Source organism: Drosophila erecta, unplaced genomic scaffold (assembly GCF_003286155.1).
Source record: "Drosophila erecta strain 14021-0224.00,06,07 unplaced genomic scaffold, DereRS2 tig00000000-arrow-pilon, whole genome shotgun sequence".
Lineage (NCBI taxonomy): Eukaryota > Metazoa > Arthropoda > Insecta > Diptera > Drosophilidae > Drosophila > Drosophila erecta.
In genome coordinates, this window is record NW_020825194.1 from 17,104,257 (window position 1) to 17,115,541 (window position 11,285).

Here is an 11,285-nt window from a genome sequence, read left to right on the forward strand (position 1 = left end):
GTCTTTCAGTAGCTAATTTGTATGGGAACCCGGTGGTCCTAAATATGCTAAACACATATGCGATGAATACAGCCGTTGACTTTGTGCATTTCCACCTGCATGATCCGCCATTAGGAGGGCACCATTCCAGTGTGCTTTTGCTATATTTCAATATCTTGTTTACAATTTCGTTTTCGTTTTCATTGCCCACCGCCGGCGACGTTGCTTCTTCTCACTTTCACACCTGTCGGAGTGTGGCATCTATTTGCACACAGGTGTTCAGATTGCTCATAATTTGAATTTTCCCCCTTGTGCCGCTCCATTAATCTGCATTATCTGAGCTCGGTCAGCCCACCTTGACCTTCACTTCCGGAAATGATGCGATTTTGTTTTTCGATTTCTCACTTTCCGCTCGACTCGTAATTTTATCCCTGAACTTAATAATTGTGGGGATCCATGTGAACTTATTGCGAGTTCTTCTTAATTGACGTAAGCATTAAATAGAAGTAATCTCTATTTAAATTTATTAAATCACTTGAGACTATGAGCACTATTTCGGGTTAAATGATTTGTGCTGATCATGATTTATAAACAAATTACCTATTTTAGGCTTACATATGTATTCCTGGTACTCGCCGACACCACAAACCATGAAATGTTTTGAATTTCAATTGTAAACAAATGACCACAGAGCAACAATTGAATTTCATGAATAGTTGCTAAACATCTACATTATTTGTTTCAGATCCTCTTCCGCTCAGGAGTTCTTAGTGATCTGGAAGCCAAGCGCGATGTCCTGCTCTCAGATCGCATTATACAGCTGCAAGCTTTTTGCCGTGGCTATCTGGCCCGCAAAAAGATGTCACAACGACGAGTTCAGGTAAATAAGACCTAACTATCTTTAAAGAGAGGATTAATCGATATTATTTAACCGCTCAGGAACTGGCAGTGCGATGCATTCAACGCAATGTGAAGGCATTCCTTGCCGTTCGCGACTGGCCCTGGTGGCGTCTCCTGGTGCGGGTCACTCCCCTGCTCAACGTTCATCGCACCGAGGAGCAACTGAAAACGGCCAACGAGGAGCTCCTAATGCTGCGAGCCAAGCTGGAGAAGATCGAGTGTGATCGCAGCGAGGTCAAGGCGGAAAACCAAAAGCTGGAAGCCAAGGTAAATATAAAAATCCTGATGGGCATGTGTTCGAGTGGGGATGCAATTAAAATTGCGCCATATGACATGACAAGTCATCTGCGAGATCATGTTTGCGTTGGCAGTGCTTGGATATCTGGGGCGCCAAAAGAAAATGAATGCTTAATATATTTAGATGGTATTGCAGTGGGGGTTCCTCATCGAGGAACAGATTCTGTTGCAAGAAAAATAAGTATTTATAGAAGAATGGTTTTATGGCATCAAGTTAATATTTAATATAATCGTGGGCTCTAATATAATAACATGAAGTGTACAGTAATTGCAATGTCTACAGCATTCTTATGTTTGCATTAACACAAATGCTTAATCAATTAAAGATCTATTTCCTTTTCCTAAGTCAAAGTAATCAAGATGCACATTTCGCCAGTGAATTTCCATTCTCTTTCATTTGAATTATTTTTTTGAAGTGGCCTAAAAATAGCACTTTGGGCATTGAACATCAAACTGACTCTGACTCTCAGAGTCTGTGCGAGCGTACATATTGTGGTGGAGATGGATGGAAGGGATGGGATGTGGATGTGGATACTTAAGCAATGTTTCGCACATATCGCACACCAGAATAGCAGATGTATTTTTAAATGCTCTAAAAGATCATTAATAATACTTTGTCGCGCAACAGTTGAGTTGCAGCTGGGATGCGATGCGATCAACTTTACATAATACTGCCAAAGATTGCCAAATTATGGGATCAACAGTTGGCCGAAATCAAGAGACATCCGTAGATTATGTGATAGGCGGAACTGCTCCGATACTGCAATTGACTTGGCTCGATGGAGCCTCTTCTCTCCCTCGTGAGAAAAAGAGATTTATCTGGCTATTGGTTCGCCAAAATGGGAGAGCCAAATTGCCGGTGAGCTTTTCTGCTGGCCAGAACCAAGCGAAATCCGTACGCATCACTTAGTTGCCGAGCAAACGTCGCGTTCGCCTGTGGCCCGTAGCGCCGTGACCGGGAGATTCGATGTGATCCGATCCGATCCGATCCGTTCTGATCTGATCTGTCGTCTCGATTCGTTTCCCTGCCGTGCGTGTGTAAAAAATCGCTGCCAAAAGCAATAAAAAACCAGCGAAAACAAAGGAAAATCTGAAAAGCTGGCAATTTGAAGCGCGCGCGTGCTGAGGCCAAAATAAATGCAGCAACAACAAGCCACAGAAAAATTCAGTCCGAGATAAATTTAAATTGCATCAACGGTCTCAAGTTTTTGACAGCCCCTAGCATAATATAATCCCCACCGACACACGAAAACCAACTACACCAAATACCAACTCGATTGATATAACAAATACGACATATAAATTTCGAAATTTGCGAACAGAAACGAAAATCCGACAAATATTGGCCAAGGAAATTTGCACAGAAACAAACCATCGAGCCAACAACCCCAAAACGAAACCCTCTAACCCCCTCAGCCCCGCTTGCCACTAATCCGAACCCATGCCTCCCCTGTCGCCTGCTAATGAGGCTACTGCTGACATTGCAGCTTCAGGTGAGGAGAATGCAGGACCTCTAGAATCGGACCGATTGGAGAAGGAGAAGTTCTTGGCTCGCGTACTGGCAGCCATGAACGGCGGCCCTAGATCAGGAGTCCTGGCCTCCAACAACAGCAGCGGTTCATCGGTGAACTCCACGTTGAGCGGATCTGCCCCTCTGGCACGTCCACCCAAACCACCTGCCAGCCAAGCCAGGAAGCAGCTCCGCCTGCTGCCTAAGCAGCGGGAGCAGAGTCCTGTGCTGAGCAATGGCCACACCACACGTTCCACACTCAGCCACCAGCACACCACCAACAAATACACTTTAAAATCCACTGGTGGCAGTGCCGGCAGCTCGTCGTTTTCATCGTCCTTGCTGGGTAATAAGGACTCTGAAATACCATACGAGATCTCGCTGAAACTGCCACTGAATCCTCCCACAGGAGCGGACAGTGACCATCATCGCCTGGTGAACCGTTCGCCCAGTCCGGCCTTTTCTGTGTCCTCGCGCAGCTCCACCCAGTCATCGATCTCCAACTTCACCTCCAACTCACGACTACAGACACCACCGCGAAGGGTCTTCCCGCAGAGTTACACGCGCGGATCGGGTGGAGTCGATCCCTACGAAATGCGACAGCTGGAGAGTTCCCCTGTGGTCTTTGATGGCAATCTCTCCTTTGTGCTCGGATGCCAGAGACAGCCAGTGCATCAGTCGATGCGTGCGTCGCCCTCTTTCGAGGATCCGCGCACATCCTCCGCTTATCTGAGTGAGAAGATACAGAATTTCCTGAAGCGCACGGATCATGTGCAGGAGGAGTGGACCGCCATGGGCAGAAGGACGCGAAGAACCACCAGCAATAGTGGTCGGGCAGGTGGTGGATCAGAAAGTCGCTGCACCACCCCAGGTAGCACCTGTTCCGCATACGATGACTACGATACAATATCGCTGATAGAGCGTCAGCGAGAAAGGAACAGCATGGAGCGCTGCGGATCGGTTGGGCGCACCCGCTCCTCGCAGAACATCCTGACCAAGGCCTTTCAGCTGGCCAAACAGCTTCCCCATACGCCAACGTCGCGTGGGAATTCGGTTGCCCGGGATCGGGAGTCATCTGTGGCCACCACTAGTCTAACCGCCGGAGATAATGACGATGATGATGATCGCACCATTCGTGAGGAGGATGATGAGGTACCAGCTGCGGTAGCCTTGAGCTTGTCGTTGACACAATTTCCCGCCTCTCTACTATTAAGCGCATTGTTGAGTGGGGGTGATGATGTCTCCTCCTCATAAATATTAAATTCCTAAACAAACACACCGGCGATAGGATGGGGCTTCCATGCTGACATTGACAGCGGCGAAGCTCCTCCGCCTTCCCCCACACCTGAGTTGAACGAGGACCTATTTTTAGAATCGAATACTGTGTGAATCACAAGTTGGAATTCTTTTGGGCGGGAGGAAAATATTCCATATTCATATTCAAAATGTTTTGTTTTTCGTTTTTGGCAAAATAGAATAAATCAAAAGTTAAGGTGGGCTGGATACTTTTAAAATAGATTCTCCATTGTATTTTCTGGAAATTCTCTTATTCGGAAGATTCTTAAATCTTAGGATCACATATTTATGTGGGCATTGAACCGACCTTCTACATTTTATTGAGTCAGTTTAGATATGTGGTATACAAATAAGATTGCATTGTGGTACTTTTTTTTGACAGATATGCTTTGATCTGTGTTTTAGGAAATGATCCTTCACTATGAGTAATTTCTTTGTCACTTTATGTGATCTAAAATCCATTTTTCTACGCTTCATTTTATTTTTTACCAATCTCAATGTTTGCTGGTTCTCTAGTATATTTAACGTCATGGGAATGCCAAAAGAATCCAGATGACATCAATGAGATGTTTATTTTAAATAGGAATTAATTGATTTTAATATATTATCCTAAATTTATATATAACTGTGACTTTAATAGATACGTAAAAGTAAATACTTCTATAATAAGGTAAAGCACAAGTGCTTTCTGTTCCGACTTTTGGGAATCAAGGTTTTTTATGTGTATTTGTTTACTCAATATATCTCAGCGCTCCGACAAAGTTTGTTAAATAATGATTTCACTTGCTTGGACACAACTTGGTCATATATCGAAGTCGTTGAAACTAAGTAAACAGCCAGATTATACGATAATAAACTCCTGGAAAAAAACAGCACATAGTCATGAATGTTCAACATCTTTTGAATGCTTTTAATTCTTTGCAGCTATCCGAGCTGACGGTGGACCTGGCCGAGGAACGATCCACAGCTCACATAGCCACCGAGCGGTTGGAGGCGGAAACCGCCGAACGCTTGAAGCTGGAGAAGGAGCTGGGCGATCAAGCTAACAAGGTGAAGAACCTTCAGGAGACGACGGAGAAGCTGGAAATGGAACTGATATGCGCCAAATCCGATCTGAATGGCATCTCTGAGGACGAGGATGCAGAGAACGAGGATGGTGTCGGCGGCGGGGTCTACAAGCTGAAGTACGAGCGGGTGGCCAGGGAGCTGGAGTTCACCAAAAGGCGGTTACACACGCAGCATGAGCACGATCTGGAACAGCTGGTCGGGCTCAAGAAGCAATTGGAGAAGAAGGTCGGTTACATTATTTCCTTATCTACAACATGGAAGTTTAATATGTTCCACCCTTCCAATTCAGCTTTCCGATGCCTACGAAGAAGTTGAGGAGCAACGTCAGGTTGTGGGCCAATGGAAGCGCAAGGCACAGAAGATGACCAACGAGATGAACGATCTGCGCATGTTAATCGAGGAGCAAAATGCGCGCAACAATTTGCTCGAGAAGAAGCAGCGCAAGTTCGACGCCGAGTGCCAGTCCCTGCAGGATGCGGCGCGTCAGGAGCGGCAGGCCAAGGAGCGCTACGGTCGCGAAAAGGACGTCCTGCAGGCCGAGAAGTTCACGCTGGAGCAAACGCTAGCGGTAAGTGGTTGCTGCAACATAGTTTCATTCAGTCTTGGCAACATGTTGATAATAGTCGCGAGCAACATTTGTGGAACACTAGTCAGCAAATACATACATATATGTATATTTTTTTACCAATTTAAATCGAAAGGTTATGTAAGTAATTCATAACATTAGGTTAAAAGAAAAAAACAGGGAAATTATCTAAATATTTTTGTGCCATAAATGCAGCTTAGAAAATAAATAATTTTCAAATCAAAATCACTGTTTGCACAGTGCTTGAGCAAGCGACGGCATGTTGCGCACATTGCAGTCCAGATACAGCTAGAGATACTGAATATCTCCGACTCAGAAACTCGTTCGGCTCGTTTGCCCATGCACATTCTGAGGCAGTGCGCTCCACGGTGTACCTAGACTTCTGCCTACCTGCCCACACCGATCGTTCGAGACATGTACGCATGTGCGGCATGTGCGACCGCTCTCTTGCATTGTTCCATACCCAACTGAGTTCTTTTTGGTTCTGGGTTCTCGATTCTTGGAGTTTCATGTTTTTATCGGCCTGTACTCGGGACACTCTCTGCCTCTCCGGCCGTCTCTGTATTTGTATCTCTTGTCGGCCTTTTGGTCACACATTTATGGATCTTCGCTTTGCTGCTTTCTTCTCAATTCCGCTCGACAGTAGCTCGAAGAACGTCAACGTGCGATATCTGGAGTACATAGTGTGTTACGATCCCTCCGTCTCTATCTGCGTCTGTCCCAGTGTCTCTATGTTCTGATTGTTCGGTCTGGAAAAAGAAATTAAAACGTTGGAGGCGTTCTCATTACGCTTTCGATACTCATAATTAGCTGGAAGAAGAAGAGCCTTCATGAAGGGCGATAACTGAACTGGCCACTGCGATTTAGATAGCACAAACCGAGGGTCAGAGGCACAGAAACAGAAATTCCCAGGCCAGTACAGCCATGAGTTTCCGCTATTCAACCCAGCTGATACAAGTGAGTCTGAATAGGCACAGAGCCGAGCTCAAAACTCCCGAATACAAAAGCAATTTAGCTGGCTAAATAACCAGAAGCTCCCTTTATTACTAAGTGGCTTATAGCAGAGTCAAACTATACAGTTTACAATTTAAATCGTACTATTTAAGGAATAAAAGAATTTAAGCTTTAGTAAAGGTACCATAGACAAATTCTGACTTTGTGCTCACTCTTTGTTGCAATGTTTGATTAAATTAAAATTAATCTTTTCATTATTTATTCCTCAGGACACCCGTCTGGATCTTGACCTCAAAGAGGAGAAACTTGCATCGCTGCAGCGCGAGCTGGAGGAGATGACATTTGGTGGCGGCACTGAGGAGGAGTTCGCCCAATTGCGGCGCTCCAAGAATGAAACAGAGCGTCGGGCCAAGGAGCAGGAAGAGGAACTGGACGAGATGGCCGGTCAGATACAGCTGCTCGAGCAAGCTAAGCTTCGCCTGGAAATGACTCTGGAAACAATGCGCAAGGAAGCGCGCCGTGAGTCGCAGCAACGCGACGAAGAGCTGGAAGAAGTACGTGGTAACGGATACAAAAAGATTAAGGCCCTTGAATGTCAGCTGGAAACTGAGCACGAGGAGCGAACTCTGCTGCTGCGCGAGAAGCACGAGCTAGAGCGGCGACTATCCTCTATGGAGGATCGAGATCGTGTTGATCGTGACGCCGAGGAAGCGCTCAACCAAAAACTGCGGCGTGATCTTCGCAAATACAAGGCCCTGCTCAAGGACGCCCAGACGCAGTTGGAGCGACTTAAGGCTGACACCCCTGGCAAGACGCTTATAAGACAACTGCGTAATCAACTGGAGGATGCCGAGTCTGCTCGTTCCCTGGCTATGAAAGCGCGACAAACAGCGGAAGCAGAACTTACTGAAGTACAGGCCATGTTCGAGGAGTCGCATCGAGCTAGGAATGACGCGGAAGAGCGAGCCAATGCAGCACACAGAGATCGGGCTGAGCTGCAGGCACAGATTGAGGAGAACGAAGAGGAGCTGGGCGAATTGATGAAGAAGTACAGCGCCACGGTAAAGCACCTGAATACAGAGCAGATCAACGTATCCGAGGCTGAGTTTAAGCTTAATGAAATGGAGGCGGAGCGCAATAACCTAAAGGAACAGGTGGCCGAGCTGCAACACCGCCTGGACAACGTTGAGAACTTGGGGGATCCATCTATGGCCATGATGTCAAAGCGGTATGTTGTGGTAGCTCATTTTTCTAACCAACTTAACTAATGTTATTGTGCAATTTATGGAGCAGATTGGAGCTGCGCACCAAGGAATTAGAATCCCGGCTGGAACTAGAGCAGGCCACTCGGGCTCGTCTTGAAGTGCAGGTCAACCGTCACAAAGAGGCCCTGGAAAAACTGCAGAACGAGGTTACGCAGTCAAAGATGCGTGAGATGCAGGCCCAGGATGTAATCAAAAAATCGCAAAAGAGTCTGCGCGACATGCGCGAAGAGTTCCACGCAGTCTCCAGTCGCGAGCAGGAGTCGCTCACGCGGCGCAAGGACCTCGAGAAGAAGATGGAGCAAATGGAGTCGGAGGGAGCGGCGCTAAAGAACGATCTGCGATTGGCTTTACAGCGAATAGCTGATTTACAGCAGGCTATGGAGGAAGAGGGCGAGGAGGAGCTGAGCGAGAGGTAAGTTAATGAATAATAAGCCTAATATTGGTAATGATTGTATTTCAATCCATTGCAGCGACGAAAGTCTTAGCTCGGTGGGCTCTATCAGTGATCTGGAGGATCGACTTCGGCCAGTTCAAGTCAAACGCAGGTCACAGCAGTCTTTGAACGGCAGCATCGGCGGCGGAGGCGGAGGCGGCAGCGTTGTCAGCTCCACCCGCACAGTGGTGTTTGAAAAGGACGACAACAGCCCGAGGTACGCTGATAACGAAGTCAACTCGAACAGCAGAAAGCAGCACAAGCATTAAGGCCCAAGCACACAGCGTAGACGCTCTCACCCTCTATTTGTCTGACTCTTAATATGCCTATCGCTAGTTAGCTAGTCTGTAAGGTCTGTTGCTATTTGCCGGCTTATCTAATTTAAATAATTAAACCATACATGCAAACCATCCGCCTCAATCCACATCCACCAACGACCCTAAAAACCAACTCGACAACCGCCGCCAACACTTAAACGCTGCAATTCTGCAATGACTCCCGCCAATTCAAACAAAATCATAAAAACCGAAATGAAACGGCCCCAAACAAACGATGCGTGTAAATATGTTAATGCGTATGTGACAAAAACCAAAACACACAAACTCCTAACTCCGCTCCGCTCTGATCCGCTGTACCGCCCCTGCCCGCTCCGCTCCGCAACAACAATAACCCGCCCCTTCCCTTCCGCGTGTGTGTGCGTGTAAACCATTAGCTTTTTCTTATTGTAGAATAACAGTGACGTCGCCATCGTCGCCACACATTCATAAGCTGGCACTGGCGGCCAAAGCCATACCGGCACACAAACCGGACACAAAACCTGCAGCGTCTACCAGGATGGAGTTAACAGTGCCAGCAGGCCAGCATAATGGCCATAATGCCTAGCCGGCCAAGCAGTAGATCCATCCATTGTTCGTGGCATGTCCACCTGGAACTGCAGTTTGTAATTTGTAATTTTTATTTTTTGATATTTATTAGTTGTTTATGATTATTATTTTATTACTGTTTAGTTCAATACGTTTAACTATTTATTATCGAAATATAGCTACATGATAATATTTAATATAAAACCCAATAGGCATTCGAAACCAATGCTGAGCTGTAGTTAATTTAATTTGCGCGACAGTCCCTATACAAAAAGTGATTAACATGTTTTATCTCTCTCAAAAACAAAACTGAACTAACACCTATAGAATATAGTCCTTTATCCTATAGCCAACTTAAATAAAATTAGTTAAACGCGTTTCAAAATCATAGGCAAGTGTATGCAAATACAATAAATTGAACGTTTATTCAAATGCGAGTATTTTACAAATAACTCATATTCTTATACGAATCATCATCCCCTTCACAACATTAGTAATTGAACATCATTAGCTTCATTCATCACATAGAAACAAAATCTTTAAAATAAAATCCATAATTAATATTTGAAAACGAAATTTTGCAGAAATAACGCCAAGTAACGGGAAAGATTCATATAAACCCTTAAAAAACTAACAAAACGAATATAAACAAATAAATATATTGTTATAAAACTTTAAAAGAGTTTTTTTTTCTTGATTTTGGTTTTTAAACGGAAGAAATTGGAGGAAAAATAATAAAATAATAAAAATAAAAAAAAAATTAAAAATTTAGGGGAAATCTGGGAACCCCTTTATGTCCTTTTTCCCTATTGATTGAGCCCATTTGGGCGCGCCGGCTAACTATAGTCTAGTTAGCTTTATCAATTTAACAAAATTTTAACAATAACAAAAAAACAAAACAAAACAAAAAAAAACAAAAAACAAATAATTTATGATAAGGGTCAGCTTCTGCTGGCCCTAGTCAAATGAGATCGAGAAATGAGATCCCTAAACGTTTTGAAATTAAAATAAAACGCTGTAAAAATATTGTTCTTATTATAGCATACTTTTGGGCTCAACATATTTAAAGTGTCGCAAATATGTTGTATACTTTTGAGCTGGACAAAAACGGTCGTAAACTATGGTCACACTGGTACTTTAGCGAATTACCACACACAGCCCAAAAGTATACACCAATTTTTGACGTAATTTGATATAGCTTCTGCCCAAAAGTATGCAATGAAATATTAAACTCAAAAATAATTTTGACCAGCCACCTGCTGCGATTTCTGTTCGCCTGGTATCAAGAATCGAAATTTCTTCTATTTGGCCAACCAAATTGGCCTCAGCTGCGGATTTCGTGGGTAACTTCGTGATTTCTAACACCAGGGGAACATAATCGTTAGCAGGCTGCTGCTGGGAATCGTTGGCCACCTTCTGCGATTTCTGTTCGCCTGGTACTTCAATCGAAAATCTCCCAATTTGCCCGATGAAATTTGCCACAACTAAGCATTTTGCGGCGAATTTCCCGATTTGTGGCACCAGGATGTTGGAAACATCTGATCGTCGGGTCATCTCCAAGAGTTTCTGTTCGCCTGGTACTGCAAAAATTGAAAATTCAAATTCAATTCGCATGAGCGAAACATTGCGGAACTTACTCTGGGGGGCGTTCACCTGCTCGGAACGAGAGACATCCACGCCACGCCATGTACGTCCAGTTGGCCACCTTGATCTTCTCGACGTCCAAGCTGAGAGTACTTGTTCAGCTGGAAGTGGTCGTTAGTATTGATAAAAAGCTTTGTAAAACGGTTATTTTAGTTTTGTGACCTTTTTTAGCCAAGTTATGACAATAAAACCCTTGGTAAATTTCGAATTTTTGACAAAAGTCGTTTTCCCGATTTCCGTCAAAAAATAATCCGATTTTTGGACATAACATTAAAAATAATGATCCAAATATGGAAAGCTATACCTCGATGAGCTCGTAATTAAATTTACAAACTTTTGGCGTTCAAATTTGGATATCTTAAAATTTTGCCTTTTTTTGTAATTGTAATTGTACGTTTCTTGAAAATCCAATAAATCCACGTGTCGGATTTTTAATTCCACTATATTCTGCTATTAATATCCTAAGATCAGGCTTGAATTGATAATGTTG

At 44.3% G+C, this 11,285-nt stretch overlaps 1 protein-coding gene across 11 annotated transcripts in view; it reads left to right on the forward strand.

Annotated features, from left to right (window-relative positions):
* LOC6553151 (unconventional myosin-XVIIIa) overlaps positions 1-9,826 on the forward strand; it is a 30,364-nt gene extending 20,538 nt beyond the window's left edge. For 4 of the 11 annotated variants that reach the window (XM_026975765.1, XM_026975764.1, XM_015154664.2 and 1 more), the window contains 8 exons: positions 725-859; positions 919-1,146; positions 4,907-5,275; positions 5,340-5,618; positions 6,860-7,818; positions 7,884-8,267; positions 8,326-8,505; positions 9,017-9,796. In XM_026975765.1, the coding sequence (XP_026831566.1) occupies positions 725-859; positions 919-1,146; positions 4,907-5,275; positions 5,340-5,618; positions 6,860-7,818; positions 7,884-8,267; positions 8,326-8,505; positions 9,017-9,170 (2,688 nt within the window). In that variant the 3' untranslated portion in view covers positions 9,171-9,796. Of the gene's footprint in view, positions 1-724; positions 860-918; positions 1,147-2,038; positions 3,839-4,906; positions 5,276-5,339; positions 5,619-6,202; positions 6,594-6,859; positions 7,819-7,883; positions 8,268-8,325; positions 8,699-9,000 lie in introns of those variants that run through there. The other 7 variants (XM_026975766.1, XM_015154671.2, XM_015154666.2 and 4 more) reach the window with 5 other exon arrangements.
* Positions 9,827-11,285: the final 1,459 nt, after the last annotated feature.